Here is a 26,013-nt window from a genome sequence, read left to right on the forward strand (position 1 = left end):
TGAACCTGGGAGGCGGAGCTTGCAGTGAGCCAAGATGGCACCACTGCACTCCAGGCAACAGCAAGACACCATCTCAAAAAATAGAAAAATAAAAAAATAATCTGCTATTCTATTAAAAAAAATAAAAACAATAAACATTACTAAAGAAAAAAACCAGTCAGGTGTGGTGGTTTATTCCTGTAATGCCAGCACTTTGGGAGGCCGAGGCAGGCAGATCTCTTGAGGCCAGGAGTTAAACCTCAAAAATTATTCAACACAGTGAAACCCTGTCTCTACTAAAAATACAAAAATTGGCCGGGCGCAGTGGCTCAAGCCTGTAATCCCAGCACTTTGGGAGGCCGAGACAGGCGGATCACGAGGTCAGGAGATCGAGACCATCCTGGCTAACACGGTGAAACCCCGTCTCTACTAAAAAAAAAATACAAAAAACTAGCCGGGCGAGGTGGCGGGCACCTGTAGTCCCAGCTACTACGGAGGCTGAGGCAGGAGAATGGCGTAAACCCGGGAGGCGGAGCTTGCAGTGAGCTGAGATCCGGCCACTAGCACTCCAGCCTGGGCGACAGAGCGAGACTCCATCTCAAAAAAAAAAAAAAAAAAAAATACAAAAATTAGCCAGGTGTGGTGGCTCATGCCTGTAATCCCAGCTACTCGGGAGGCTGAGGCAATAGAATCGCTTGCATCTGGGAGGCGGAGGTTGCAGTGAGCCGAGACTGCACCAACTGCAATTCAGCCTGGGCTACAGAGTGAGACATTGTCTCAAAAAAACAAAAACAAAAAACAAAAAAACAAAACAAAACAAAAACGCTCTGCCCTTTAGACCACTTCAGAGTCCAGTGGCGGGGTGGGGTGGGGAGGTATAGGAGGATGGAGATGGCTTTCATCTATCAATAAATTCAAAATAATTCCATTGTGATTTAACCTAAAATACAGGTTTTCACAATCTCTAGGGCAAAAAACAAATGAGTTTTCTTTTTTTTTTTGAGACGGAGTCTCGCTCTGTCACCCAGGCTGGAGTACAATGGCGTGATCTTGGCTCACTGCAACCTCCGCCTCCCGGGCTCAAGTGATTCTCCTGCCTCAGCCTCCTTAGCAACTGGGACAACAGGCGCCTGCCACCACGCCCGGTTAATTTTTGTATTTTTAGTAGAGATGGGATTTCACCATATTGGCCAGGCTGGTCTCGAACTCCTGACCTCAGGTGATCCACCCGCCTCAGCCTCCCAAAGTGCTGGGATTACAGGTGTGAGCCACCATGCCCGGCCAAAATAAAGTAGTTTTCAAGAAGAAAAAAGGAATGGAGAACACAGGAGATTTCCAAAAAAGTCAAGGAGGCCACGGAATTCTCTCTAAGGAGCCGTTTTCTCTAAGGGCACAGTGGCAGCAGGAAGGCGAGGTAGGCTACTCTCAGAGGCGGGACAACGAGAGCAGAACATCCAGAAAGGCCGGAACGCCCCCTCCTTCCTGAGCCACATTCTCTCCTTAAGCCAGCCTGGACGGGTGCTCAGAGCTGGTCCAAGGGGTGCCCCTTTACCAACCTTCAGAGACAGTTTCCTCACAACCACTGAGGATTTTAAATAATCACCAGGAACATTCTGCCTCCATATGAGCCAGCAAAAAAGAGAACTGAGGGCTCATACTCCATACCTCCAAGAGCAAGAAGCCTTAAAAATGACATATTCAGCGCACCACTTCCACAAAAGCGTCATGCAATCCATCAGACAGTACTGAAAACCCGCCGCGGAGGTGCTAATGGCATTCCACTCCAAGCGGCTCTTCTGGAAATACTCGTTTCTCAGCCATGAAGACAAATCTAGACAGACAGGGAACAGCTCACCTGTCTGTTCAGCGTGATGGCGCTCGGCTGGCACTTAGTACAGATGCCGTTCGGCCACGGGAGGTGCCCCTCGCACCCTGACTTAATCTTGCAGCTGATGTTCTCCAGGGCAACAAATTTCCCCCTACGTAGAAGAGAAGCAACTTACTTAAACATCACATTGGTGAAAAGTTGAGCAAGAGGCTGGAAGCTACATGTTAAGTATCTTACACTTCCTGAACAGCATCTCAGGAGCTAAGCACGTGGCAGCAGCCGGGAAGATGTGCTAAGGATGTTTCTAATGGAAGCTCTACTTGCAGTTCCAGCACATTCCGAATCCTAGCTTGTCCCATATACTGCAACCACACAGAAACACACAACTACTTTCCTACCAAACTGTGGTGTTTTTTTACTATCTATCACTAACATGCAAGAAAGTTTGCAAGAATACTGCAGAATATCTATTGACGTCACCTGTGCCACTGAGTGGACATGAGGCTGGTACAGGTTTCATTACATTATCAGCAACGTTGACATTAGCCCAGTACTTAGATATTTGTAAAAAATTATTATTCATGTGAAAAATCTGATTAGGATATATAATTAAGGCATCTTCACTGCTTTAGGCTAAAATAAAAACTACTGTTGAAGATCGTCAATGAGAAAGTCCTGGACCCTACTCTGAACTTCTTCTTTTTCTCCAGCTTTATTGAAACATAATTGACAAAAAAAAAAAAAAAAATTTTTTATCTTTAAGGTGGACGTGAGGTTTTGTTTTTCAGATAAAAACTATATACTTACAGTGTAAGAAATGATATTCTGAAACATGTCCACACTGTGGAATGGCTAAATTAAGCTAATTAACATATGCATTACCTCACATACTGATCATTTTTTGTGGTGAGCCATTTTTGGTATCATAGCATCTAGGAAGAAATGACTCGTCACCAAATCTGCATGTTAATGGCAGCCACAAACATGCCCCCACTAGGGACTGTGTTCCTTGACCTAGACTGACAAAAGGCTGACCAAGTCTCTTTCACTACAATCAATCTGCACCCACTCCTTAGTCGAGAGAGTTCCATAGCTTTTCCCACTGACAAGCAATAGTGGGTTTCTAGTAGGTTTCTTCTTCTGGTCTAACATTTTTAAAAAGTCATTTTAGGATGTCAGCGGGTTGTCAGAGAAAAGCTACAATCAGGCGAATATGACATCCTTCACAAAATGTTGCTGACTTCAGTTCAGCCACCATCTCCTCTTGTCGCACTGACAGGAATTACAAAATAATAGCTGAAGCCTGTTACTTTCTGGTAGGGTGTACAGAGAGCCAACAGGAGAAAGTCGTACAGGCAAGGACTTGCCACGGCTTAAAAGAAATCAAAATGCTCAGTTCACCCCTCTCTGGCCACTGTTACCACCTGTGCCTACCTGGCTGAGCCTATGGGCAACTACTGTGGTGCCCTGAGGACAAGTGGCTGCAGCCCCTGCTGTGGCTGAAAACCAAGCTGACTCAGAGGCCGGGCTCTAGGGAAAGGATTGCCAGGCACTGAAGTGGGGGAGCTGAGATTATCACAGGGTAGTTGTTTTTCTGAAAAGCAGAGAATGAACTCAGATCACAGATACAAGAGGCCACCATCACAGATGCTATCTTGCCGGGGCGGTGTGTGTGGGGACAGCCTCTGTCCGACACTGCACTGTGGCTACACAACCAGATGCCTGCACAGTCACTGCCTTGCTAGCTCCCTTCTAGAACCAGGTTGGCCAGGTGAGGTGGCTCACACCTGTAATCCAGCACTTTGGGGAAACCAAGGCAGGAGGATCACTTGAGCCAAGGAGTTCCAGACCAGCCTGGGCAACATAGCGAGACCCCATCTCTTAAAAACATGTATGTGGGCCGGGCACGGTGGCTCACGTATGTAATCCCAGCACTGTGGGAGGTCGAGGCGGGTGGATTACGAGGTCAGGAGATCTAGACCATCCTGGCTAACACAGTGAAACCCCGCCTCTACTAAAAATACAAAAAATTAGAGAGGCATGATGGTAGGCACCTGTAGTCCCAGCTACTCGGGAGGCTAAGGCAGGAGAATGGTGTGAACCCAGGAGGCGGAGCTTGCAGTGAGCCAAGATTGCGCCACTGCACTCCAGCCTGGGCGACAGAGCCAGACTCCGTCTCAAAAAAAAAACAAAAAACAAAAAACAAAACATATATGTGTACATAAAATATAAATAAATATAGAACCAGGGTAACATTCAAAGGCGTGTGGCCCCTTCTCATCTTTACTTCTCTCATTCACACGTTCAGTGGCTATAAGCAACAACTGCCAGATACACAAAAAGGAATTTACGCACAACCAGGTCATAGCAAGCTGCTTACTTGTCAGCCCCTCCAGTCAGCTTCCGGATGTAGGCATGGAAGGACATGTGCTTCACAGGAGGCTCGAGATGGTTTAGATAGTCCTCATCGAATGGCTGCCAAGACACAGAGTAAGCAAGTGCAGTCACACCTGCTGGGTGCTCCAGGCGCTGAGCCTCCGTTGTGCACAGAGGCCAGGCAGCATGGCCTCGGCAAGTCAAGGCCCACAGCCAAAGCAGGTACTGGGGTCTCCCTTACCACTCTAGGTCAGAACCAAGTTTTTCTTTTTTTAATTAATTGATTTTCGTTATTGTTGTTTTTGTGTGTTTTGTTTGTTTATTTGAGACAGAGTCTCACTCTGTCGCCCAGGCTGGAGTACAATGGCACAGCGGCACAATCTCTGCTCACTGCAACCTCCACCTCTGAGTTCAAGCGATTCTTCTGACTCTGCCTCCCAAGTAGCTGGGACTATAGGCACGCGCCACCACGCCTGGCTAATTTTTGTATTTTTAGTAGAGACGGGGTTTCAGCATATTGGCCAGGCTGGTCTCAAACTCCTGACCTCGTGATCCAACCGCCTCGGCCCCCCAAAGTGCTAGGATTACAGCGTGAGCCACTGAGTCCGGCCAATTTAATTGTTTTAGAGATGGGGTCTCACGCTGTTGCCCAGGCTGGAGTACAGTGGTACAATCACGGCTCACTGCAACCTTGACCTCCCGGCCTCAAGTGATTCTCTTGCCTCAGCTTCCCGAGTAGCTGGGACTACAGGCATGAACCATCACACCCAGCTAATTTTTTAAATTTTTTGTAGAGACAGGGTATACAAAAAAAGAGTTGCCCAGGCTCAACAACTCCTAGGTTCAAGTGATCCTCTCACCCTGGCCTCCCAAAGTGTTGGGACTACAGGTGTGAACAGCACATAGCCAGAAGCAAGTTTTTCTTTGTGGGCCAGTTATCTTTTCAAGATTAAAATGAATCTCTATTAAAAACAAAACGTTCTAAGTCAAATGAGTTTCAGGAAAATTTTGCAATAAGAAATGCCACAAGATGAGGCAAGAGATGCCTCATGAAGAAAACCAGGTTGGCCTTCCTGCTGTAAATCCAGCATTAACGGCTCCAGTCAGCATCATTACGGCAGCTCTCAATCTCACCAGGACAGATCAGTACAAGAGGTGTGAGATTCAAGGCAAAGTAAATCGAAGCAACGATAAGCAGGGAAGCCGACAGACTCAGCTTTGTGTCAGATCTGAAAAGGATTGTCCAGGGAGTCTGCTGTAAATGCTGCCCCTTTATCACAGCCACACAAATGCTTCAGCCATTCATAATCAAGCGAGAAGGTCACTCCCATAAATAAAGGCTCGTCTTGTGTGCAGCTTGCACTAGGGGGAATATGAGGCCCAGGGCAATAAATAGATAAGTTCTTTGAACCACTACAACCAAGTGCATGGACTCAGGGAAAGCACTTAAGACAGCTGTCTACCCGCAGCCCCCCACACCGGCCCAGAACTTACTCCGCAGAGACTCTCACCTCTAGAGGGACGCAGTGCACGCATTTCCCCAACGGGCCGTGGCGGCATCTGAGGAGAGTAACAAGGCAGAAAAAGGCAGAGCAGTGAGGATGTCTGTGTTCCACTGCTGCCATCTCACACGTACGTCCTACTTTAACAGTGTTTCCGTGCCCACATGGAGTTATATTCCAGATGGCACATGGATGAACGTTTATATTTTAATTGTTGTTTTGTTTTGTTTAAAGACAGGCTCTCACTCTATCACCCAGGCTGGAGTGCAGTGGTGATCATGGCTCACTGCAGCCTTGAATTCCTGGGCTCAAGCACTCCCACCTCAGCCTCCCGAGTATCTGGGACTCCAGGTGTGTAGCACCACACCCAGCAGTTTACTATTTATGTTGATATGAATGAGAAAAAACTGACCCGCACATCAAACCTGTGACTTCATGAGGATCAACTGCTTAAAATAACAAAAACCAAAGATAAAAGTGAACGAACTCAAAGTCAATTTAAGTAGTTTTTTGGCCAAAGGTGGTGGCTCATATCTCTAATCCCAACACTTTGGGAGGCTGAGATGGGTGGATCACCTGAGGTCAGGAGTTAAAGACAAGCCTGGCCAACACGGTGAAACCCCGTCTCTACTGAAAATACAAAAATTAGCTGGGCATGGTGGCAAGTGCCTGTAATGCCAGCTACTAGGGAGGCTGAGGCAGGAGAATCACTTGAACCTGAGAGGAGAAGGTTGCAATGAGCTGAGATTGTGCCACTGCACTCCAGCCTGGACAACAAGAGTGAAATTCCATCTCAAAAAAATAAATAAAATAGTTTTTTCGTTTTGTTTTTTTTTTTTTCTTTTGAGACGGAGTTTTACTCTGTCACCCAGGCTGGAGTGCAGTGGTGCGATCTCAGCTCACTGCAACCTCCACCTCCTGGGTTCAAGTGATTCTCCTATCTCAGCCTCCCAAGTAGCTGGGATTACAGGCACACAGCACCACACCTGGCTAATTTTTGTATTTTTAGTAGAGACGGGGTTTCACCATATTGGTCAGGCTGGTCTTGAACTCCTGACCTCAGGTGATCCACCTGCCAAAGTGCTGGGATTACAGGCATGAGCAACTGTGTCCGGCCAAGTCCATTTAAAGAAAAGCGTTAAATAAATAATAACAAAGCTGGTACGTGAACATGGCAAAGGGCCTGAGAGCAGTGCATAAATAATCCAAGTTTGGAAAATACCTACTTCATGTGCATTTTGGGAAATAACAAAAAAACAAAAAACACAAAACACTTGTCCCATGGGTTTCTGACATTTTCAGTCACAGAAGCCTTGGGAGCACAACACACACAACGTGAAGGCAGTGGTGGGGTGGTGAGACGCCGGTGGCAGTCCCTCTGGGGCTCCATCAGATCCCTTTCTAAATGGAGTCAGAATTCTTAGATGCATACAGGCTCTGTGTTTCGAAACAGAGGTGGTCTCTGTACTTCCTAATAAACAGGCAGGCTCTACCTGATGACGGGTCAGAACACACACACACACACACACACGCGCGCGCGCTCTCTCTCTCAAAAGTTGCTAACGAAGCAATGAAAACAGATCATGCAAGCAAGCCAGCACCAGGCCCCTGGGAGGAAACACAAATGGAAAAGGCATGCCGGCTAATGGCTATGGCTACAAAGTGGCTCCATGCCAATGGCAGCCGAGCGCCATTTATGGTTCTCTGAGCTAAGACATAAAAGTTGCTAATGCAGCATTTGGAATCCCAGTATCTCAAAGTCAGCACCCCGTCACATCTACAGAGTGATGCATTTTGAAAACGACCCCACTGCAGAGACAACCTTCGCTCAGATAATTTCACATGGCCAAGTGTAAACTCAGATCCTTCTCACTGGTTTATTTAAAAGGAATTGCAAAAAATCTAAAACAAATATATATATACATAAACACTTCATATAGCCCCAGGTGAGGAGGGAATATTCCAAGGCACAGCATCTTCTGCAAGTGAAATGCTCGCTGCAGGGATGGAGAGCGCACACTAGTGTGGCAGGTCAAAATCATCCAACCACTACGAAATGAGAGACACAGCACGCACCTCACACGGGTGCACACACACAACTACCTGCCCCTTCCCTCTTCCCTCCCCTGCAGCTGCTGACTAACATCCCACTCTGCATGGAAGTCAGCATCTCCAGAGAATATCACAGTAAAGACTTGGTGTGAGGCCCCCAACTCCCCCAATACCTTTCCAGTCTCTTTGTACCCAATGCTTCAAAACTTCTTATGGGAACATATTTTGACATTGAAACTGATAAAAAGCTAAAAAACAACAACAACAAAAAAAACTGATAAAAAGCTAACAAGATAACTTGGAAGTAAAGTTTAACCTGAAAATAGTAAAACTTAAGACTTACATTTCTTCATCAGATACTTATTAAAACAGGACATGTTATAAATATTTCCCTTTATTCACCCATTAAGATCACCACATGTAGGACCCTAGAATCCCAAGGATCACTTACAGCTGTGGGTCTCGGCTTCGGTAAATCTTCCCATCCTGTTTGCTGAGGTACTGATCAATCTCATCCTCCACCACGTTGGGAGCGCCAAAGACCTTGAAGCCCGGTGGAGCTGACGTCTCCATTTCAGATGAGGGCCCAGCAAGGCTCGAGGGAAACAGGAACAACAAATCGCCATGCCTGTTCAAATGACAAACAGAGGCCAATGCCTTCCCTTACCACCTGAGCTTCATGGAACCCCAACTCGGATATCTGCAAAAAGCAAATGCCAACAACCACCCCTGTAGGCCTAAATAATGAGGTTTCTAATTTTAAGACCAGAATTCTCTTCTAACATCTCCCCTATGTTTCTTGGCATTATAAAGACCAGTATGCAGGTCTCTGGAATTTAATTTTTCTTACAATTTTACCTTAAAGTCTGTGAAGCCTCCATACACCTAAATGATTTTTCATGTACACACAGCCACAATGGACCTGCTGGGCTTCAGGGCCTCTCCTCCCACCTCTCACCCTCTGCTTGGCCCCCACCTCCCTCAGCCATTCCTCTGGCCTCTGGGAGGCTCCCTCCTCCCCCAACACTGCATGTGCTGGCTGCATGTATCTCCACTGCTTTATTGGCATTCACATACACACGGAAGCACAGACACACATGGGAGCTGTCACTACTTTTAAAAAGTGGGATTGGCCGGGCTCGGTGGCTCATGTCTGTAATCCCAGCACTTGGCCGGGCGTGGTGGCTCAAGCCTGTAATCCCAGCACTTTGGGAGGCTGAGGCAGGAGAATGGCGTGAACGGGCGGATCACGAGGTCACAAGATCAAGACCATCCTGGCTAACACGGTGAAACCCCGTCTCTACTAAAAAATACAAAAAACTAGCCGGGCGAGGTGGCGGGCGCCTGTAGTCCCAGCTACTCGGGAGGCTGAGGCAGGAGAATGGCGTGAACCCGGGAGGCGGAGCTTGCAGTGAGCTGAGATCCGGCCACTGCACTCCAGCCTGGGCGACAGAGCGAGACTCCGTCTCAAAAAAAAAAAAAAAAAAAAAAAAATCCCAGCACTTTGGGAGGCCAAGGCAGGTGGATCACGAGGTCAAGAGATCGAGACCATCCTGACCAACATGGTGAAACCCCATCTCTATTAAAAATACAAAAAAATTAGCTGGGCATGGTGGCGCATGCCTGTAGTCCCAGCTACTCGGGAGGCTGAGGCAGGAGAATCACTTGAACCCAGGAGGCGGAGGTTACAGTGAGCTGAGAACATGCCACTGCACTCCAGCCTGGCGACAGAGCGAGACTCCATCACACACACACAAAAAAGTGAGATTAGCAGAGACATACTTTTCTACTTCAACGACCCCTCATAAAATCCTCCAAATATAAGGGGTCTGCGTCTAATTGCTATGACAATGGCTGCACGTTCCCCAGTGAGGCTGCTTAACCACTCCTCAGCCACTCCCACACTGACGAGTATGCACACTGTCTGCCAGTTTCCGCCACCATCAACACCACCCAAAACCCCCCCCGGACAGACGTCCCTGCAGTTTTCCTTCTAAAGGGCAAACTCCCAAGAGTCATGCTTAAGGGTTTCTGTTTGTCTCTGAAGCTGCTGACATACGGCTTTCCAAAAAGGCTGCCACAAGTCACATTTGGTTTTCCATCAGTTTCAGTCTAAAGAGTCACGCTGCCAACTTGGTGCCAGGCTTGACTGCCATGGCAAACTGCTGACCTCAGAGACCAACAAGCATCTCCACTCACAGTCCACAGAAGCCGCCTGGGGTCCCAAGTGACCAGAGATGGCTGCCAACACTAACCCTCCAGGCCAGCCTCGGAAGAAAGGCTGCAGCATGTCCTCTGATGGATATTTAACTGCTGCCAACAAGACACACACACAGGACACAGACTGAGAGGGCAGGATCCACAGCTCCAAACCAACACAGTGTGAAGGAAGAACAGAGGCCTCAAGGACACACGGACACCGGGGCTCAGGGCAGCTCTTCAACTAATTTCTTCCCTCCCCTTCTTCTTCCCTCATTCGGGGGTGACGAACATTACCGAACATTACGAAGTCAGAGATGTCTGTTTCTTTCTCTTTTTTTTTTGAGACAGAGTCTTGCTCTGTCACCCAGGCTGGAGTGCAGTGGCGCAATCTTGGCACACAGGAACCTGCATCTCCCGGGTTTAAGTGATTCTCCTGCCTCAGCCTCCCAAGTAGCTGGGATTACAGGCATGTGCCTGCCACCACGCCCAGATACTTAGTGTATTTTCAGTAGAGACGAGGTTCCTCCACGTTGGACAGGCTGGTCTCAAACTCCTGACCTCAGGTGATCCGCCTGCCTCAGGCTCCCAAAGTGCTAGGATTACAGGCGTGAGCCACCACATCCAGTCAAGACGTCTGTTTCTAATAGCAGATTACATATTCCTAAACACCCTCTAACTACTAATATAAAAAACTTGACTTACACACTAGATCAATTTCAACAAATATACTCTAAAATCAATTGCTGAGCTCTAAAGAAAGTGGAGGAAATCCTCAGAGGACAAACCCAGCAGTGCACTCAAGACAGCAGCCAGCAACACAGAGCTCAGAGCTGCTTACGGGGCCAAGGCCACTCTCAGTAATTCACTCACAACTTTGGGCCTACAGCAGTTTGCTGAGCACTGGGAGACAAGGACTTGAGCTTCCCTGCCCAGAGGGGGCAACTGAGCCTGAAACTTCCACATAAATGCAGATAACCAAAGAATGCCTGAACAGCTGTGAAAAACCTACCAGCTGAAAATAGGAACCAAGGAGGAAGCCCATCTGCCTCTATCTAGTATATAGCAAAAAAAAAGTCACCTCTGAGACTGTAACTAAAGGCCTGCTGGGCCATGAATCTGCGGCAGAACCAGGGATGATGACATCTGGTTCAGAAAGTCCAAAGACAGAAATTAACTTGAAGGAGTTGTAGGTCCATCACACCCCCCTGTGCCAACAAAAGCAAATGCAAACCTTCTCTGTAGAAAAGCTGCTAAATCTGGACCGGGCACAGTGGCTCACACCTGTAATCCCAGCACTTTGGGAGGCCGAGGTGGGAAGATCACGAGGTCAGGAGATTGAGACCATCCTGGCTAACACAGTGAAACCTCATCTCTGCTAAAAATACAAAAAAAATTAGCCAGGGGTGGTGGTGGCAGGCACCTGTAGTCCCAGCTACTCAGAAGGCTGAGGCAGGAAAATGGCATGAACCCAGGAGGTGGAGCTTGCAGTGAGCCGAGATCGCGCCACTGCACTCCAGCCTGGGCGACAGAGCGAGACTCCATCTCAAAAAAAAAAAGAAGAGTAACACACTACCACGCAAGTAAGAGTGGGTAGAGACATAATTAACCAAGAGTTAGACTGGCAAAGACTCAGAGACAGAAATTCTGAGACAGAATATCAACTTTACATGGGATATTAAATGAACAACGAAATGGAAGAAGAGGGTTAGTGACAGAGGCGATCCAAAATGACCAGGCGGGATTCTAGGACATGGAGGCGGCAGGTGCCAAAGTCAGTGGCTCTTCCCAAATCTCCCTCCTGCAGACAGCTAGACCGCATGCCAGGTCCCACCGATGCATCTACAGCAATGTAGGGGCAGGGATACAAGTGGGGGCAGACAGATACCAACAGTCACAAGACCCAAGAGGCAGGCTCCCATGTCTCACAGCCCGGATGGGGAGCACTCAGCCACCCAGTGGTCTTCACTGGAGGCCAGTGGGCCAACGTGGCAGCAGAGCAGAAACTAGGAGAAACCAGGAGCAACATGGCACCTGTGAGGACTTGAAGCCAACAGCCAGATTTAGGGGGAAAAATAATCAGAGTATTTATTTATTTATATACTTTTGAGACAGGGTCTTGCTCTGTTGCCCAGCTGCAGTGCAGTGGCACAATCATAGCTCACAATGGTGTCGACAAAGACCCTGTCTCTAAAGAAAAAAAAAGAGGGGGCCAGGTGTGATGGCTCACTCCTGTAATCCCAGCACTTCTGGAGGCTGAGGCCAGCGGATCACCTGAGGTTGGGAGTTCGAGACCAACCTGACCAACATGGAGAAACCCCATCTCTACTTAAAAATACAAAATTAGGCCAGGTGTGGTGGCTCAAGCCTGTAATCCCAGCACTTTGGGAGGCTGAGACGGGCGGATCACGAGGTCAGGAGACCGAGACCATCCTGGCTAACATGGTGAAACCCTGTCTCTACTAAAAAATACAAAAAACTAGCCACGTGAGGTGGCGGGCGCCTGTAGTCCCAGCTACTCAGGAGGCTGAGGCAACAGAATGGCATAAAGCTGGGAGGCGGAGCCTGCAGTGAGCTGAGATTCAGCCACTGCACTCCAGCCTGGGCGACAGAGCAAGACTCCATCTCAAAAAAAAAAAAAAAAAAAAAATACAAACTTAGGCCGGGCGCGGTGGCTAACGCACAGCACTTTGGGAGGCCGAGGCAGGTGGATCACGAAGTCAGGAGACCAAGACCACCCTGGCTAACATGGTGAGACCCCACCTCTACAAAAAATACAAAAAATTAGCCAGGATGTTGGCGGGCACCTATAGTCCCAGCTATTCGGGAGGCTGAGGCAGGAGGATGGCATGAACTTGGGAGGTGGAGCTTGCAGTGAGCCAAGATCACGCCACTGCACTCCAGCCTGGGCGACAGAGCGAGACTCCGTCTCAAAAAAAAAGAAAAAGTGAGCCAGGCTTGGTGGCACATGCCTGTAATCCCAGTTACTCAGGAGGCTGAGGCAGGAGAATCACTTGAACCCGGGGGCGCGGAGGTTGCCAATGAGCTGAGATCATTCCACTGCACTCCAGCCTGGGCAACAAGAATGAAACTCTGTCTCAAGAAAAAAATAAAAAAAAGAAAGAAAGAAAAGAAAAAGGACAAAGGCAGGGGGCCAGGCGTGGTGGCTCACATCTGTAATGCCAACACTTTGGGAGGCTGAGGCAGGTGAATCACTTGAGGTCAAGAGATTGAGACCAGCCTGGCCAACATGGTGAAATCCCGTCTCTACTAAAAATACAAAAATTACCTGGGTATGGTGGTGGGCACCTGTAGTCCCAGCTACTCAGGAGGCTGAGGCAGGAGAATCGCTCAAACCGGGGAGACAGAGGCTGCAGTGAGCTGAGATCGCACCACTGCACTCCAGCCTGAGCAAGATTGAGACTCTGTCTCAAAAAAAAAAAAAGGTAGGTGTACAGCACCCCATGGTCCTGCTGAGGGAATGGCCTGTCAGGCCTCTGTAAACCACTGTGGATCGGCAGGAAATCCAGGACACAGAGGGTAATGCTGAAGTGTCTTGTGAACATGAAATCAGCAAGACCTCAGAGTGGGAAACCCTACAGGTCAAGGAACCAAGTTCCTCAACAGATAAATTTTAAGAAAAGGAAAGAGATAGAAGGTGAACCTGAAGATTACAAGATGTAAGACATACAAATTTCCTTAGAAAGCAAGACTAGGCCGGGCGCGGTGGCTCAAGCCTGTAATCCCAGCACTTTGGGAGGCCGAGACGGGCGGATCACGAGGTCAGGAGATCGAGACCATCCTGGCTAACACGGTGAAACCCCGTCTCTACTAAAAATACAAAAAACTAGCCGGGCGAGGTGGCGGGCGCCTGTAGTCCCAGCTACTCAGGAGGCTGAGGCAGGAGAATGGCGTAAACCTGGGAGGTGGAGCTTGCAGTGAGCTGAGATCCGGCCACTGCACTCCAACCTGGGCGGCAGAGCGAGACTCCGTCTCAAAAAAAAAAAAAAAAAAGAAAGCAAGACTAACTGGCAGTGTCTAGGGACAGATACTCAAGTAATGAAAGAATAAAGAGCTGGGCACTGGGGCTCACACCTGTAATCCTAGCACTTTGGAAGGCCAAGGCAGGCAGATCACGAGGTCAGGAGTTTGAGACCAGCTTGGCCAACACAGTGAAACCCCATCTCTATATAAGTAGTCCCAGCTACTTGGGAGGCTGAGGCAGGAGAAATGCTTGAACCCAGGAGGCGGAGGTTGCAGTGAGCTGGGATCACGCCATTGCACTCCAGCCTGGGCGACAGAGCGAGACTCCTTCTCAAAAAAAAAAAAAAAAAAAAAAAAAGAAAGAAAAAAAGAACAGCAGACACCGTTAGGGAAATTTCCGGGGTGGCTGCCAATGCCTTATCCCCGGACCTGCTTGGTGCTTGCAATGGTGACACATAAGGTTCACCCATCAAGGCATACACTGTTCTCTGAGGTGTTCAGTACGCATTTTGTTTAATAATTAAAAAGGGGAGAGAGAAAAAAAGGCCAAGCAACAGGAGAGAAGGAAGGAGGGCAAGAGCAGCGGGACACAAGCATGGTCATGAGCTGAGAGTTCCTCTGGCTGGGACAGAGGGTGTGCATTCACATTCTCTTTACCTTTAGATACGGTTACGTGTTCCAGATTTAAACTTAAAAAAAAAATTACCAGCCAGATTTGATTTAAAAATGAAAAATGTGCCTGTAATCCCAGCTACTCAGGAGGCTGAGGCAGGAGTATCACTTGAGCCCAGAAGGTCGAGGCTGTAGTGAGTTATGATCGCACCACCGCACTCCAGCCTGGGTGACAGGGCGAGATTCTGTCTCAAGAAAAGGAAAAGGAAAAGGAAGGAAGGAAGGAAGGATTATCAAGATGCAAAACCCTTCAAGAAAGAAAGAAAAGAGAAGAGAAGAGAAGACAAGAGAAGACAAGAGAAGAGAAGAGAGAAAGAATTATCAAGATGCAAAACCCTTCACAAGCTCAAAGGAAGGGTCACTCTGGAAATGAACAATAACAAGAGGTTCTGTTTCACCTCATCACAGGGGTAGGCAAACAGTAGGTGCCAAATAAATCTTTGTTAAGAACAAATAAATGCTACGATTGCATATTGTGTCCCTAGATATATTAATCTGTGAATCTAAAAGTGACCAAAGTTGGCCGGGCGCGGTGGCTCAAGCCTGTAATCCCAGCACTTTGGGAGGCCGAGACGGGCGGATCACAAGGTCAGGAGATCGAGACCATCTTGGCTAACACGGTGAAACCCCGCCTCTACTAAAAAATACAAAAACCTAGCCGGACGAGGTGGCGGGCGTCTGTAGTCCCAGCTACTCGGGAGGCTGAGGCAGGAGAATGGCGTGAACCCGGGAGGCGGAGCTTGCAGTGAGCTGAGATCCGGCCACTGCACTCCAGTCTGGGCGACAAAGCAAGACTCTGTCTCAACCAAAAAAAAAAATAAAATAAAATAAAAAAAAATAAAAGTGACCAAAGTGCAAAACCAGCCTATCTTTCTGGCTGGTAAACAGACCCACAGCCAACTGCCAGCAGGTCCCAGGCCCACCACTGAGCCAGTGGCCACAGCACATGCAACCTGCAGCGTCGAGAGGAAAACTGACCACTCGCTCCCTAACGACTGAACTGATCTAAGGGATATGTGAGCAAGTGCCAAACAGTTTCGATGGGAGCCAGCACACGTGTTCTGTAAAGGGCCAGTCAATACTTTCAGCTTTGCAGGCCTCACGGTCTACCACAACTACTCAACTCTGCCCTTGTAACATGAAAACTGGCACCAACAACACGACCTGGCTGTGTTCCAATAACACTTTACAAAAACAGGCAGCAGCCAGGCTGTGATAAGAGGTCTCTGAGTCCTGACGGTCCTGAATGACCAACTCTACGGAGTGGCATGGGCCACTGCACTGTCGGCACTCCTACCCAAGCCAGCAGGGCTAACGTGATTTCCCTGCACACAGCTGCATTCAAGGTATTTCACTCCAGACAAGCAGCTGAGTATGCAGCTCACTCCACGCCATACATGGACAGAGACAATAACTTTCTCCTCAGTGACACAAACTCCAGAATTCTGCAAAGTCAATTAAATCTGCTCAATAGCAACGGCAGATTCAGCATAATTACTGAATCCCTGGCAAGCAACACAGTCACGTGTATTCTGGTCAGTTGATAAGACCATAATGAGTGGTGTGAAGAGGAAAGAGGATAAAACTGGGCAACCTCGGACAGATCATGGGGACCTCATTTCCCCCCATACCCTGCTTCCTCCTCAGGGGACACTTACTTGATTTTTAGCAAGTTGAGGGATTTGTTGGAGGAGGCTGTTATCTCTCCGGTCTTGTTTCTATTGATGTAAACTGAGAAGCCATTATTTTGGAAGCCAAACTCCTTTGCAACCTAAAACAAGGCCAAAAGAACAGAAATTTAATAAAATGCTAAATATCACTACACATACCATACACACATCAGACATTACTAGAAGAGTATTCACAAATTTGGAAGGTGCTCATCATTTACCAAATTCCTCTTGCTATTCTGCTCTGATAAAGAAATTTGTACTGCTCACAAAGGTGTCTATTAAAACGAATAAAGTGGCCAAAAAAGCAACAGTCTTGTCATTAAAACGAATAAAGTGGCCAAAAAAGCAACAGTCTTGTCAAAGATGAAACTTTATAAACACATTTAAGACTTTGAAGCAAACAAGAGTTAGGGCTATCTTTGTTTTGTTTTCAGAGTCTCGCTCTGTTGCCCAGGCTGGAGTGCAGTGGCGTGATCGTGGCTTACTGCACCTTCACCTCCTGGGTTCCCGTGATTCTCCTGCCTCAGCCTCCCAAGTAGCTGGGATTACAGGCGCCTGCCATCATGCCCGGCTGATTTTTGTATTTTTAGTAGAGACAGGGTTTCGCCATGTTGGCCAGGGTGGTCTCAAACTCCTGACCTCAGGTGATCCACCCGCCTCAGCCTCCCAAAGTGCTGGGATTACAGGCATGAGCCACCATGCCCGGCCAATGGCTATGTTTGAAAAGTTCAATTTCTACTTTTGAAATCAATTGTAAAAACCCAATTCCAGGCCAGGCGCGGTGATTCATGCCTGTAATCCCAGCACTTTGGGAGGATGAGATGAGAGGATCATCTGAGGTTAGGAGTTCGAGACCAGCCTGACCAACATGGTAAATCCCCATCTTTACTGAAACTACAAAATTAGCTGGGCGTGGTGGCACATGCCTGTAATCCCAGCTACTTGGGAGGCTGAAGCAGGAGAATCACTTGAAGCTGGGAGGTAGAGGTTGCAGGGAGCTGAGATCGCGCTATTCCACTCCAGCTTGGGCAACAAGAACAAAACTCAAGCTGGGTGTGGAGGCTCACGCCTGTAATCTCAGCACTATGGGAGGCCAAGGCAGGTAGATCGCGAGGCCAGGAGTTTGAGACAAGCCCGGTCAACATAGTGAAACCGTCTCTACCAAAAATACAAAAATTAGCCAGGCATGCTGGCGCGCACCTGTAATCCCAGCTACCCAGGAGGTTGAGGTAGAACTGCTTGAACCCGGAAGGTGGAGGCTGTAGTGAGCCAAGATCATGCCACTGCACTTCAGCCTGGGCGACAGAGCAAGACTTTGTTTCAAAAAAAAAAAAAAAAGGGCCGGACACGGTGGCTCACGCCTGAAATCCTAGCACTTTGGGAGGCCGAGGCAGGCGGATCACGAGGTCAGGCGATCGAGACCATCCTGGCTAACACGGTGAAACCCCGTCTCTACTAAAAATACAAAAAAAAAAAAAAAAAAAAAAATTAGCCAGGCATGGTGGTGGGCGCCTGTGGTCCCAGCTACTCGGGAGGCTGAGGCAGAAGAATGGGGTGAACCCAGGAGGTGGAGCTTAAAGTGAGCCGAGATCACACCACTGCACTCCAGCCTGGGCGACAGAGTCAGACTCCGCCTCAAAAAAAAGCAAAACTCTGTCTCAAAAAAAAAATACTCAGCCGGGCGTGGTGGCTCAAGCCTGTAATCCCAGCACTCTGGGAGGCCAAGATGGGCGGATCACGAGGTCAGGAGATCGAGACCATCCTGGCTAACACGGTGAAACCCCATCTCTACTAAAAAATATGAAAAACTAGCCGAGGCCGGGCGCGGTGGCTCAAGCCTGTAATTCCAGCACTTTGGGAGGCCGAGACGGGTGGATCATGAGGTCAGGAGATCCAGACCATCCTGGCTAACCCGGTGAAACCCCGTCTCTACTAAAAAATAAATAAATAAATAAATAAATAAAAATCTAGCCGAGCGAGGTGGCGAGCACCTGTAGTCCCAGCTACTCGGGAGGCTGAGGCAGGAGAATGGCGTAAACCCGGGACACGGAGCTTGTAGTGAGCCAAGATCGCGCCACTGTACTCCAGCCTGGGCGACAGAGCGAGACTCCGTCTCAAAAAAAAAACAAAAAAACTTCAATTCTAATTCTGAAACCTAACACAGAATGATGCCACTAGTTCAATCATAAAATGTCCACTGTGCAGGGCTCTTTGCTAGATACTGGGAATATTCACTCATTCCTTCAACAAACATTAAGCAGTTCTATGTGCTCAGCTCCATTCTGGGTGTTCAGACCACAAAAATGAACTAGAAAAGACACGGTTTCTGGCCAGGCGTGGGGGCTCTTATTTGTAATCCCAGCACTTCAGGAGGCCGAGGTGAGCGGATCACCTGAAGTCAGGAATTCAAGACCAGCCTGACCAACATGGTGAAACCCCATTTCTCCTAAAAATACAAAAATTAGGCTGGATGCGGTGGCTCACGCCTGTAATCCCAACACTTTGGGAGGCCGAGACGGGTGGATCACAAGGTCAGGAGATCGAGACCATCCTGGCCAACATGGTGAAACCCCATCTCAACTAAAAATACAAAAAATTAGCCGGGCATTGTGGCAGGCACCTGTAGTCCCAGCTACTTGGGAGGCTGAGGCAGGAGAACGGTGTGAACCCAGGAGGCGGAGCTTGCAGTGAGCCGAGATCACACCACTGCACTCCAGCCTGAGTGACAGAGTGAGACTCCATCTCAAAAAAAAAAAAAAAAATTTGGCCAGGTGCAGTGACTCACGTCTGTAATCCTAGCACTTTCAGAGGCCGAGGCAGGCAGATCATGAGGTCAGGAGATCAAGACCAGCCTGGCCAACTTGAGGAAACCCTGTCTCTACTAAAAGACAAAAATTAGCTGGGCGTGGTGGTGGGCACCTGTTATCCCAGCTATTCGGGAGGCTGAGGCAAGAGAATCGCTTGAAACCGGAAAGCAGAGGTTGCAGTGAGCCAAGATCGCGCCATTGCATTCCAGACTGGGTGACGAGAGTGAAACTCCGTCTCAGAAAAAAAAAAAAAAAAACACAAAAATTAGCCCAGCATAGTGGTGCACGCCTACCTATAGTCCCAGCTAGTCGGTGGGCTGAGACAGGAGAATCACTTGAACCTGAGAAGCGGAGCTGCAGTGAGCCGAGATCCATGCCATTGCACTCCAGTCTGGGCAACAGAACAAGACTCCGTCTCAAAAAAAGAAAAAAAAAAAAAAAAGGTTCCTGCGGTCAAGCAGTTTACCATCAAATAGGGGAGACAAAGTCAACAAAGGTCGAAATAAGCACTATGACAGAAAAGGAAAAGAAACCTCAAATGGGAGGCTAAAGGTCTCTCTGAAGAGGTTCAACTGAGCATGGCCCACTTAGCGGCGGGTAAGCCTGCCACACGCGAGCTGGGAGAAAAGGCTGCAGGGAGCAGGAACAAGCACAAAGACCAGGAGGCAGGAAGGGCGTTGGAAACACGGAGGCCAGAGCCCAATAAACAATAAGGAAGATGGAAAGGGATGAGGCTGGTGAGGCAGACAGGGCGGTGGGAAGCCACACAGTCTAAAGGCAGGGGGAATCATCATCCACAAAATCTCTGTTTCTCAACACCACACTGAACAGGAAGCTAGAGTTCCAATCCTAGAGACAAGAGAGACGGGCTGAGACAGGGGATGAGATGGGACAGGATGGTGGGGATGAAGGCAAGAGCACACCTTCCAGCAGTGGTCATCGCCAGGCCCTGCTGACAAATAAGACCAGGGGCAGGAATGCAATGAGAAAGGAAGGAGGTCAGAGTAAAGCTGAGAATTCCAGATTGAGAAACTATGTGGAAGTAACACCTATGAGGGAACTATGAAAGGAAAGGCTAAAAAAGGTAGAAGACTAGAGGGAAAATCAGAACCTCCATTTGACACTGAGATTGGAGGTGACAACCAGACACACTCCAGTGAAGCCATCCAGCAGGCAGGTATGCATCTGTGTCTGAGTCCAGGCAAGGGGCCAGAGCTAGAGCTCTACACTGAGGGGTCATCAGAGTAGACATACCCAAATGAAAGGAACGTGAATCTCGGTAGAGAAACAAATCATATAAGAACAATCAAATGGGCCGGGCGCGGTGGCTCAAGCCTGTAATCCCAGCACTTTGGGAGGCCGAGACGGGCGGATCACGAGGTCAGGAGATCGAGAGACGATCCCGGCTAACACGGTGAAACCCCGTCTCTACTAAAAAATACAAAAAAATAGCCGGGCGAGGTGGCGGGCGCCTGTAGTCCCAGCTACTCGGGAGGCTGAGGCAGGAGAATGGCGTAAAACCCGGGAGGCGGAACTTGCAGTGAGCTGAGGTCCGGCCACTGCACTCCAGCCTGGGTGACAGAGCAAGACTCCGTCTCAAAAAAAAAAAAAAAAAAAAGAACAATCAAATGGAAATTCTAGAACTGAAAAACACAAAAACAAAAATAAAAAATTCACTGAATGGGCTTATCAGCAGAAGGGAGAGGGCAGAAGACATAGGTGAATAGCTTATGGTCCCAGCAACTCGGGAGAATGAGGTGGGAGCACTGCTTGAGCCCAGAAATTCAAGGCTACAATGAGATATGATCACACCACTGCACTCCAGCTTGAGCGACAGAGTGAGAATCCAACCAACTCTAAAGAGAAAAACAGAAATGAATCAATAAAAATAACAGGTATACAATCTGAAGGCAGAGATTTGGAAAAAAACAAAAAAAAAAAACAAAAAAACAGAGCCTTAGGAACCCATGGTACAGCATCAAATGCTCCTCACTAGAAAACATGAGGGTCGGGCACAAAGGCTCAAGCCTGTAATCCCAGCACTTTGGGAGGCCGAGTTGGGCAGACTACCTGAGGTCAGGAGTTCGAGACTAGCCTGGCCAACATGGTGAAACCCCACCTCTACTAAATATACAAAGATTAGCCAGGCGTGGTGGTGCACCCATGTAATCCCAGCTACTCAGGAGGCTGAGAGAGAAGAATCACTTGAACCTTGGAGGCAGAGGTTGCAGTGAGCAGAGATCATGCCACTGTACTCCAGCCTGAGCGACAGAGTGAGACTTCATCTCAAAAAAAAAAAAAAAATGGGCAAGCACGGTGGCTCACACCTGTAATCCCAGCACTTTGGGAGACCGAGGCAGGCGGATCACAAGGTCAGGAGACCGAAACCATCCTGGCAAATGCCGTGAAACCCCATCTCTACTAAAAATACAAAAAAATCAGCCAGGCATGGTGGTGGGTGCCTGTAGTACCAGCTACTCAGGAGGCTGATGCAGGAGAATGGCATGAACCTGGGAGGCGGAGCTTGCAGTGAGCAGAGATCGCGCCACTGAACTCCAGCCTGGGCGACAGAGTGAGACTCCGTCTCACTAAAAAAAAAAACAGGCCAGGCGCAGTGGCTTGCGCCTGTAATCCTAGCACTTTGGAAGGCCACTTTGGGAGACCAAGACGGGTGAATCACGAGGTCAGGAGATCAAGACCATCCTGGCTAACAAGGTGAAACCCCGAATCTACTAAAACTAAAAAAAATTAGCCGGGCGTGGTGGCAGGCACCTGTAGTCCCAGGTACTCGGGAGGCTGAGGCAGGAGAATGGCCTGAACCTGGGAGGTGGAGTTCGCAGTGAGTCGAGACCGCGCCACTGCACTCCACCCTGGGTGACAGTGCAAGACTCTGTCTCAAAAAAAAAAAAGACAGAAAAGAACGAAGATAGAACAGAAAAATTTAAAGAGTGGCCAAAACCCCAAAATTTAATGAAAAACATCAAATAACAAATCCAGGAAGTTCAGCAAACTCTCTCAAGTTAGGATACAGACAAAGAACACCACTGCGAGGCACACCAGAGTCACACTGCTGAAAGCCAGAGATAAACGAAGATAAGAAGATGGTGGAATAACAGCTTCAAATGCTTAACAGGACCAGGCACCACAGCTCCCGCCTGGAATCCCAGCACTCTGGGAGGCAGGGCGGGGAGGATCACTTGATCAAGGACAGCCTAGACAACGTGGTGAAACCCCCATCTCTACCAAAAAATTAAGCAATCAGCTGGGAGGCTGAGGTGGGAGGATCGCTTGAGCCCGAGAAGTCAAGGCTGCAGTGAGCTGTGACTGTGCCAGTGCACTCCAACCTAGGAAAAAAAGAAAAGGACCGAGCAAGGTGGATCACACCTGTAATCCCAGCACTCTGGGAGGCTGAGGCGGGCAGATCACCTGAGGTCAGGAGTTCAAGACCAGACTGGCCAACATAGTGAAACCCCATCTCTACTAAAAATACAAAAATTAGTTGGACATAGTGGCAGGAGCCTGTAGTCCCAGCTACTGGGGAGGCTGGGGCAAGAGAATCACTTGAACATGGGAGGCGGAGGTTGCAGTGAGGCAAGATTATGCCACTGTACTCCAGCTTGGGCGATACAATGAGACTTCATCTCAAAAAAAAGGCCAGGGCCGGGCGCGGTGGCTCAAGCCTGTAATCCCAGCACTTTGGGAGGCCGAGACGGGCGGATCACGAGGTCAGGAGATCCAGACCATCCTGGCTAACACAATGAAACCCCGTCTCCACTAAAAATACAAAAAAATTAGCCGGGCGTGGTGGCGGCGCCTGTAGTCCCAGCTACTCAGGAGGCTGAGGCAGGAGAATGGCGGGAACCCGGGAGGCGGAGCTTGCAGTGAGCCGAGATCGCGCCACTGCACTCCAGCCTGGGCGACAGAGCGAGACTCCGCCTCAAAAAAAAAAAACAAAAAAACAAAAAAAAAAACAAAAAAAAAAAAACAAAAAAAAGGCCAGGCGCGGTGGCTCACGCCTGTAATCCCAACACTTTGGGAGGTCGAGGCAGGCAGACCACGAGGTCAGGAGATCAAGACCATCCTGGCTAACACGGTGAAACCCCATCTCTACTAAAAATACAAAAAATCAGCCAGGCGTGGTGGCAGGCGCCTGTAGTCCCAGCTACTCGGGAGGCTGAGGCAAGAGAATGGCGTGAACCTGGGAGGTAGAGCTTGCAGTGAGCCGAGATCACACTACTGTACTCCAGCCTGGGTGACAGAGCAAGACTCTGTCTCAAAAAAAAAAAAAAAAAAAAAAAAATTAGTGCATGGTGGGGAACAAAAAAGAAATGTCAACTTAGAAATCTGTTTCGAGGCCGGGCACAGTGGCTCACGCCTGTAATCCCACCACTTTGGGAGGCCGAGGCGGGTGGATCACCTGAGGTTAGGAGTTCGAGACCAGCCTGACCAACATGGTGAAACTCGGTCTCTATTAAAAAGACAAAATTAGCCGGACTTGGTGGCACATGCCTGTAATCCTAGCTACTCGGGAGGCTGAGGCAGGAGAATCGCTTGAACCCAGGAGACAGAATATGCAATGAGCCAAGATCACACCATTGCACTCCAGCCTGGGCAACAAGAGCGAAACTCCGTCTCAAAAAATAAAACAAAAATTAGCTGGGTATGGTGGTGCGCGCCTGGAATCCCAGCCACTTGGGAGGCTGAGGCAGGACAATCACTGGAACCTAGGAGGCAGAGGTTGCACTGAGCCGCAATCACGCCACTGCACTCCAATCTGGGCGACAGAAAAAGACTCCATCTCAAAAAAAGAACGAACTTCGTATTGAATGAAAATATCTGGCCAGGCGCGGTGGCTCAAGCCTGTAATCCCAACACTTTGGGAGGCCAAGGCAGGCGGATCACGAGGTCAGGAGATCGAGACCATCCTGGCTAACACAGTGAAACCCCGTCTCTACTAAAAAATACAAAAAAACGGGCCGGGCGCGGTGGCTCACGCCTGTAATCCCAGCACTTTGGGAGGCCGAGGCGGGCGGATCACAAGGTCAGGAGATCGAGACCACGGTGAAACCCCGTCTCTACTAAAAATACAAAAAATTAGCCGGGAGCGGTTGTGGGCGCCTGTAGTCCCAGCTACTCGGGACGCTGAGGCAGGAGAATGGCGTGAACCCGGGAGGCGGAGCTTGCAGTGAGCCGAGATCGCGCCACTGCACTCCAGCCTGGGCCACAGAGCGAGACTCCGTCTCAAAAAAAAAAAAAAAAAAAAAAAAAAAAAAATACAAAAAAACTAGCCGGGCGAGGTGGCAGGCGCCTGTAGTCCCAGCTACTCGGGAGGCTGAGGCAGGAGAATGGTGTAAACCCGGAAGGCGGAGCTTGCAGTGAGCTGAGATCCGGCCACTGCACTCCAGCCTGGGCGACAGAGCGAGACTCCATCTCAAAAAAAAAAAAAAGAAAAAGAAAATATCCTGCCAGCACTTTGGGAGGCCGAGGCGGGTGGATCACAAGGTCAGATCGAGACCATCCTGGCTAACACAGTGAAACTCCGTCTCTACTAACAATACAAAAAATTAGCCGGAAGTGGTGGCAGGCGCCTGTAGTCCCAGCTACTCGGGAGGCTGAGGCAGGAGAATGGCGTGAACCTGGCAGGCGGAGCTTGCATTAGCCGAGATAGCGCCACTGCACTCCAGCCTGGGCGACAGAGCAAGACTCCCTCTCAAAAAAAAAAAAAAAAAAAAGAAAATACCCTTCATGGCCGGGCGCGGTGGCTCACGCCAAAGCAGGTGGATCACAAGGTCAAGAGTTCAACCAACCTGATGAAGATGGTGAAATCCCGTTTCTACTAAAAACACAAAAAATTAGCGGGGTGTGGTGGCGGGCACCTATAATCGCAGCTACTCAGGAGGCTGAGGCGGAGAATTGCTTGAACCTAGGAGACGGAGGTTGCAGTGAGCCGAGATCGTGCCACTACTCCAGCCTGGGAACAGAGCGAGATGCCATCTCAAAAAAAAGAAAATAATCTTCATATAAACACAGGGTAAAACTAAAACATTTTCAGGTCAAAAAAAACCCAAGGGTCTGTGACCAACAAACCTACCTGCAACAAAGGCTAAAGGAATTTTTTTTTGAGATGGAGTCTCACTCTGTCACCCAGGCTGGAATGCAGTGGCTCACTGGGCTCACTGTAAGCCCCGCCTCCCAGGTTCACGCCATTCTCCTGCCTCAGCCTCCCAAGCAGCTGGGACTACAGGCGCCCACCACCACGCCTGGCTAATTTTTTGTATGTTTAGTAGAGATGGGGTTTCACCATGTTAGCCAGGATGGTCTTGAGCTCCTGATCTCGTGATCCACCCTCCTCGGCCCCCCAAAGTTCTGGGATTACAGGCACGAACCACCACGCCCGGCCTGGATGTTTTTCAGTCTGAAGAGAAATAACACCAGACAGAAATAGTCTGAGGAAATCCATGGGAAAAGTAAATAAGGAACAAACGGTGAAGATAAGCTAAGAAGTACATAATATGCAACTATCATAGTAAATGAAATATTTTGTGATTGGTTAAAAAAAGAAAAACTGGGCCGGGTGCGGTGGCTCAAGCCTGTAATCCCAGCACTTTGGGAGGCCAAGGCGGGCGGATCACAAGGTCAGGAGATCGAGACCACAGTGAAACCCCGTCTCTACCAAAAATACAAAAAATTAGCCGGGCGCGGTGGCGGGCGCCTGTAGTCCCAGCTACTCAGGAGGCTGAGGCGGGAGAATGGCGGGAACCCGGGAGGCGGAGCTTGCAGTGAGCCGAGATCGCGCCACTGCACTCCAGCCTGGGCAACAGCGTGAGACTCCGTCTCAAAAAAAAAAAAAAAAAAAAGAAAACTGACGCAGGTCAGGAGACCAGGGAAGAGCCAGGGATGATTCTTTGAATCAACTGTAGTCATATCTACAATTCATACTC

General features: G+C 48.9%; 1 protein-coding gene across 1 annotated transcript in view; it reads right to left on the reverse strand.

Annotated features, from left to right (window-relative positions):
• The window catches only part of LOC105469299 (NPL4 homolog, ubiquitin recognition factor), an 86,824-nt gene that overhangs the window by 51,684 nt on the left and 9,127 nt on the right, over nt 1-26,013 (reverse strand). Inside the window, exons 3-7 of the mRNA XM_071081823.1 lie at nt 16,251-16,363; nt 8,189-8,365; nt 5,695-5,743; nt 4,188-4,282; nt 1,835-1,958 (exon numbers count right to left, since the gene is read on the reverse strand). Of these exons, the coding sequence (XP_070937924.1) occupies nt 1,835-1,958; nt 4,188-4,282; nt 5,695-5,743; nt 8,189-8,365; nt 16,251-16,363 (558 nt within the window). The remainder of the gene's footprint in view (nt 1-1,834; nt 1,959-4,187; nt 4,283-5,694; nt 5,744-8,188; nt 8,366-16,250; nt 16,364-26,013) is intronic.

Source organism: Macaca nemestrina, chromosome 17 (assembly GCF_043159975.1).
Source record: "Macaca nemestrina isolate mMacNem1 chromosome 17, mMacNem.hap1, whole genome shotgun sequence".
Lineage (NCBI taxonomy): Eukaryota > Metazoa > Chordata > Mammalia > Primates > Cercopithecidae > Macaca > Macaca nemestrina.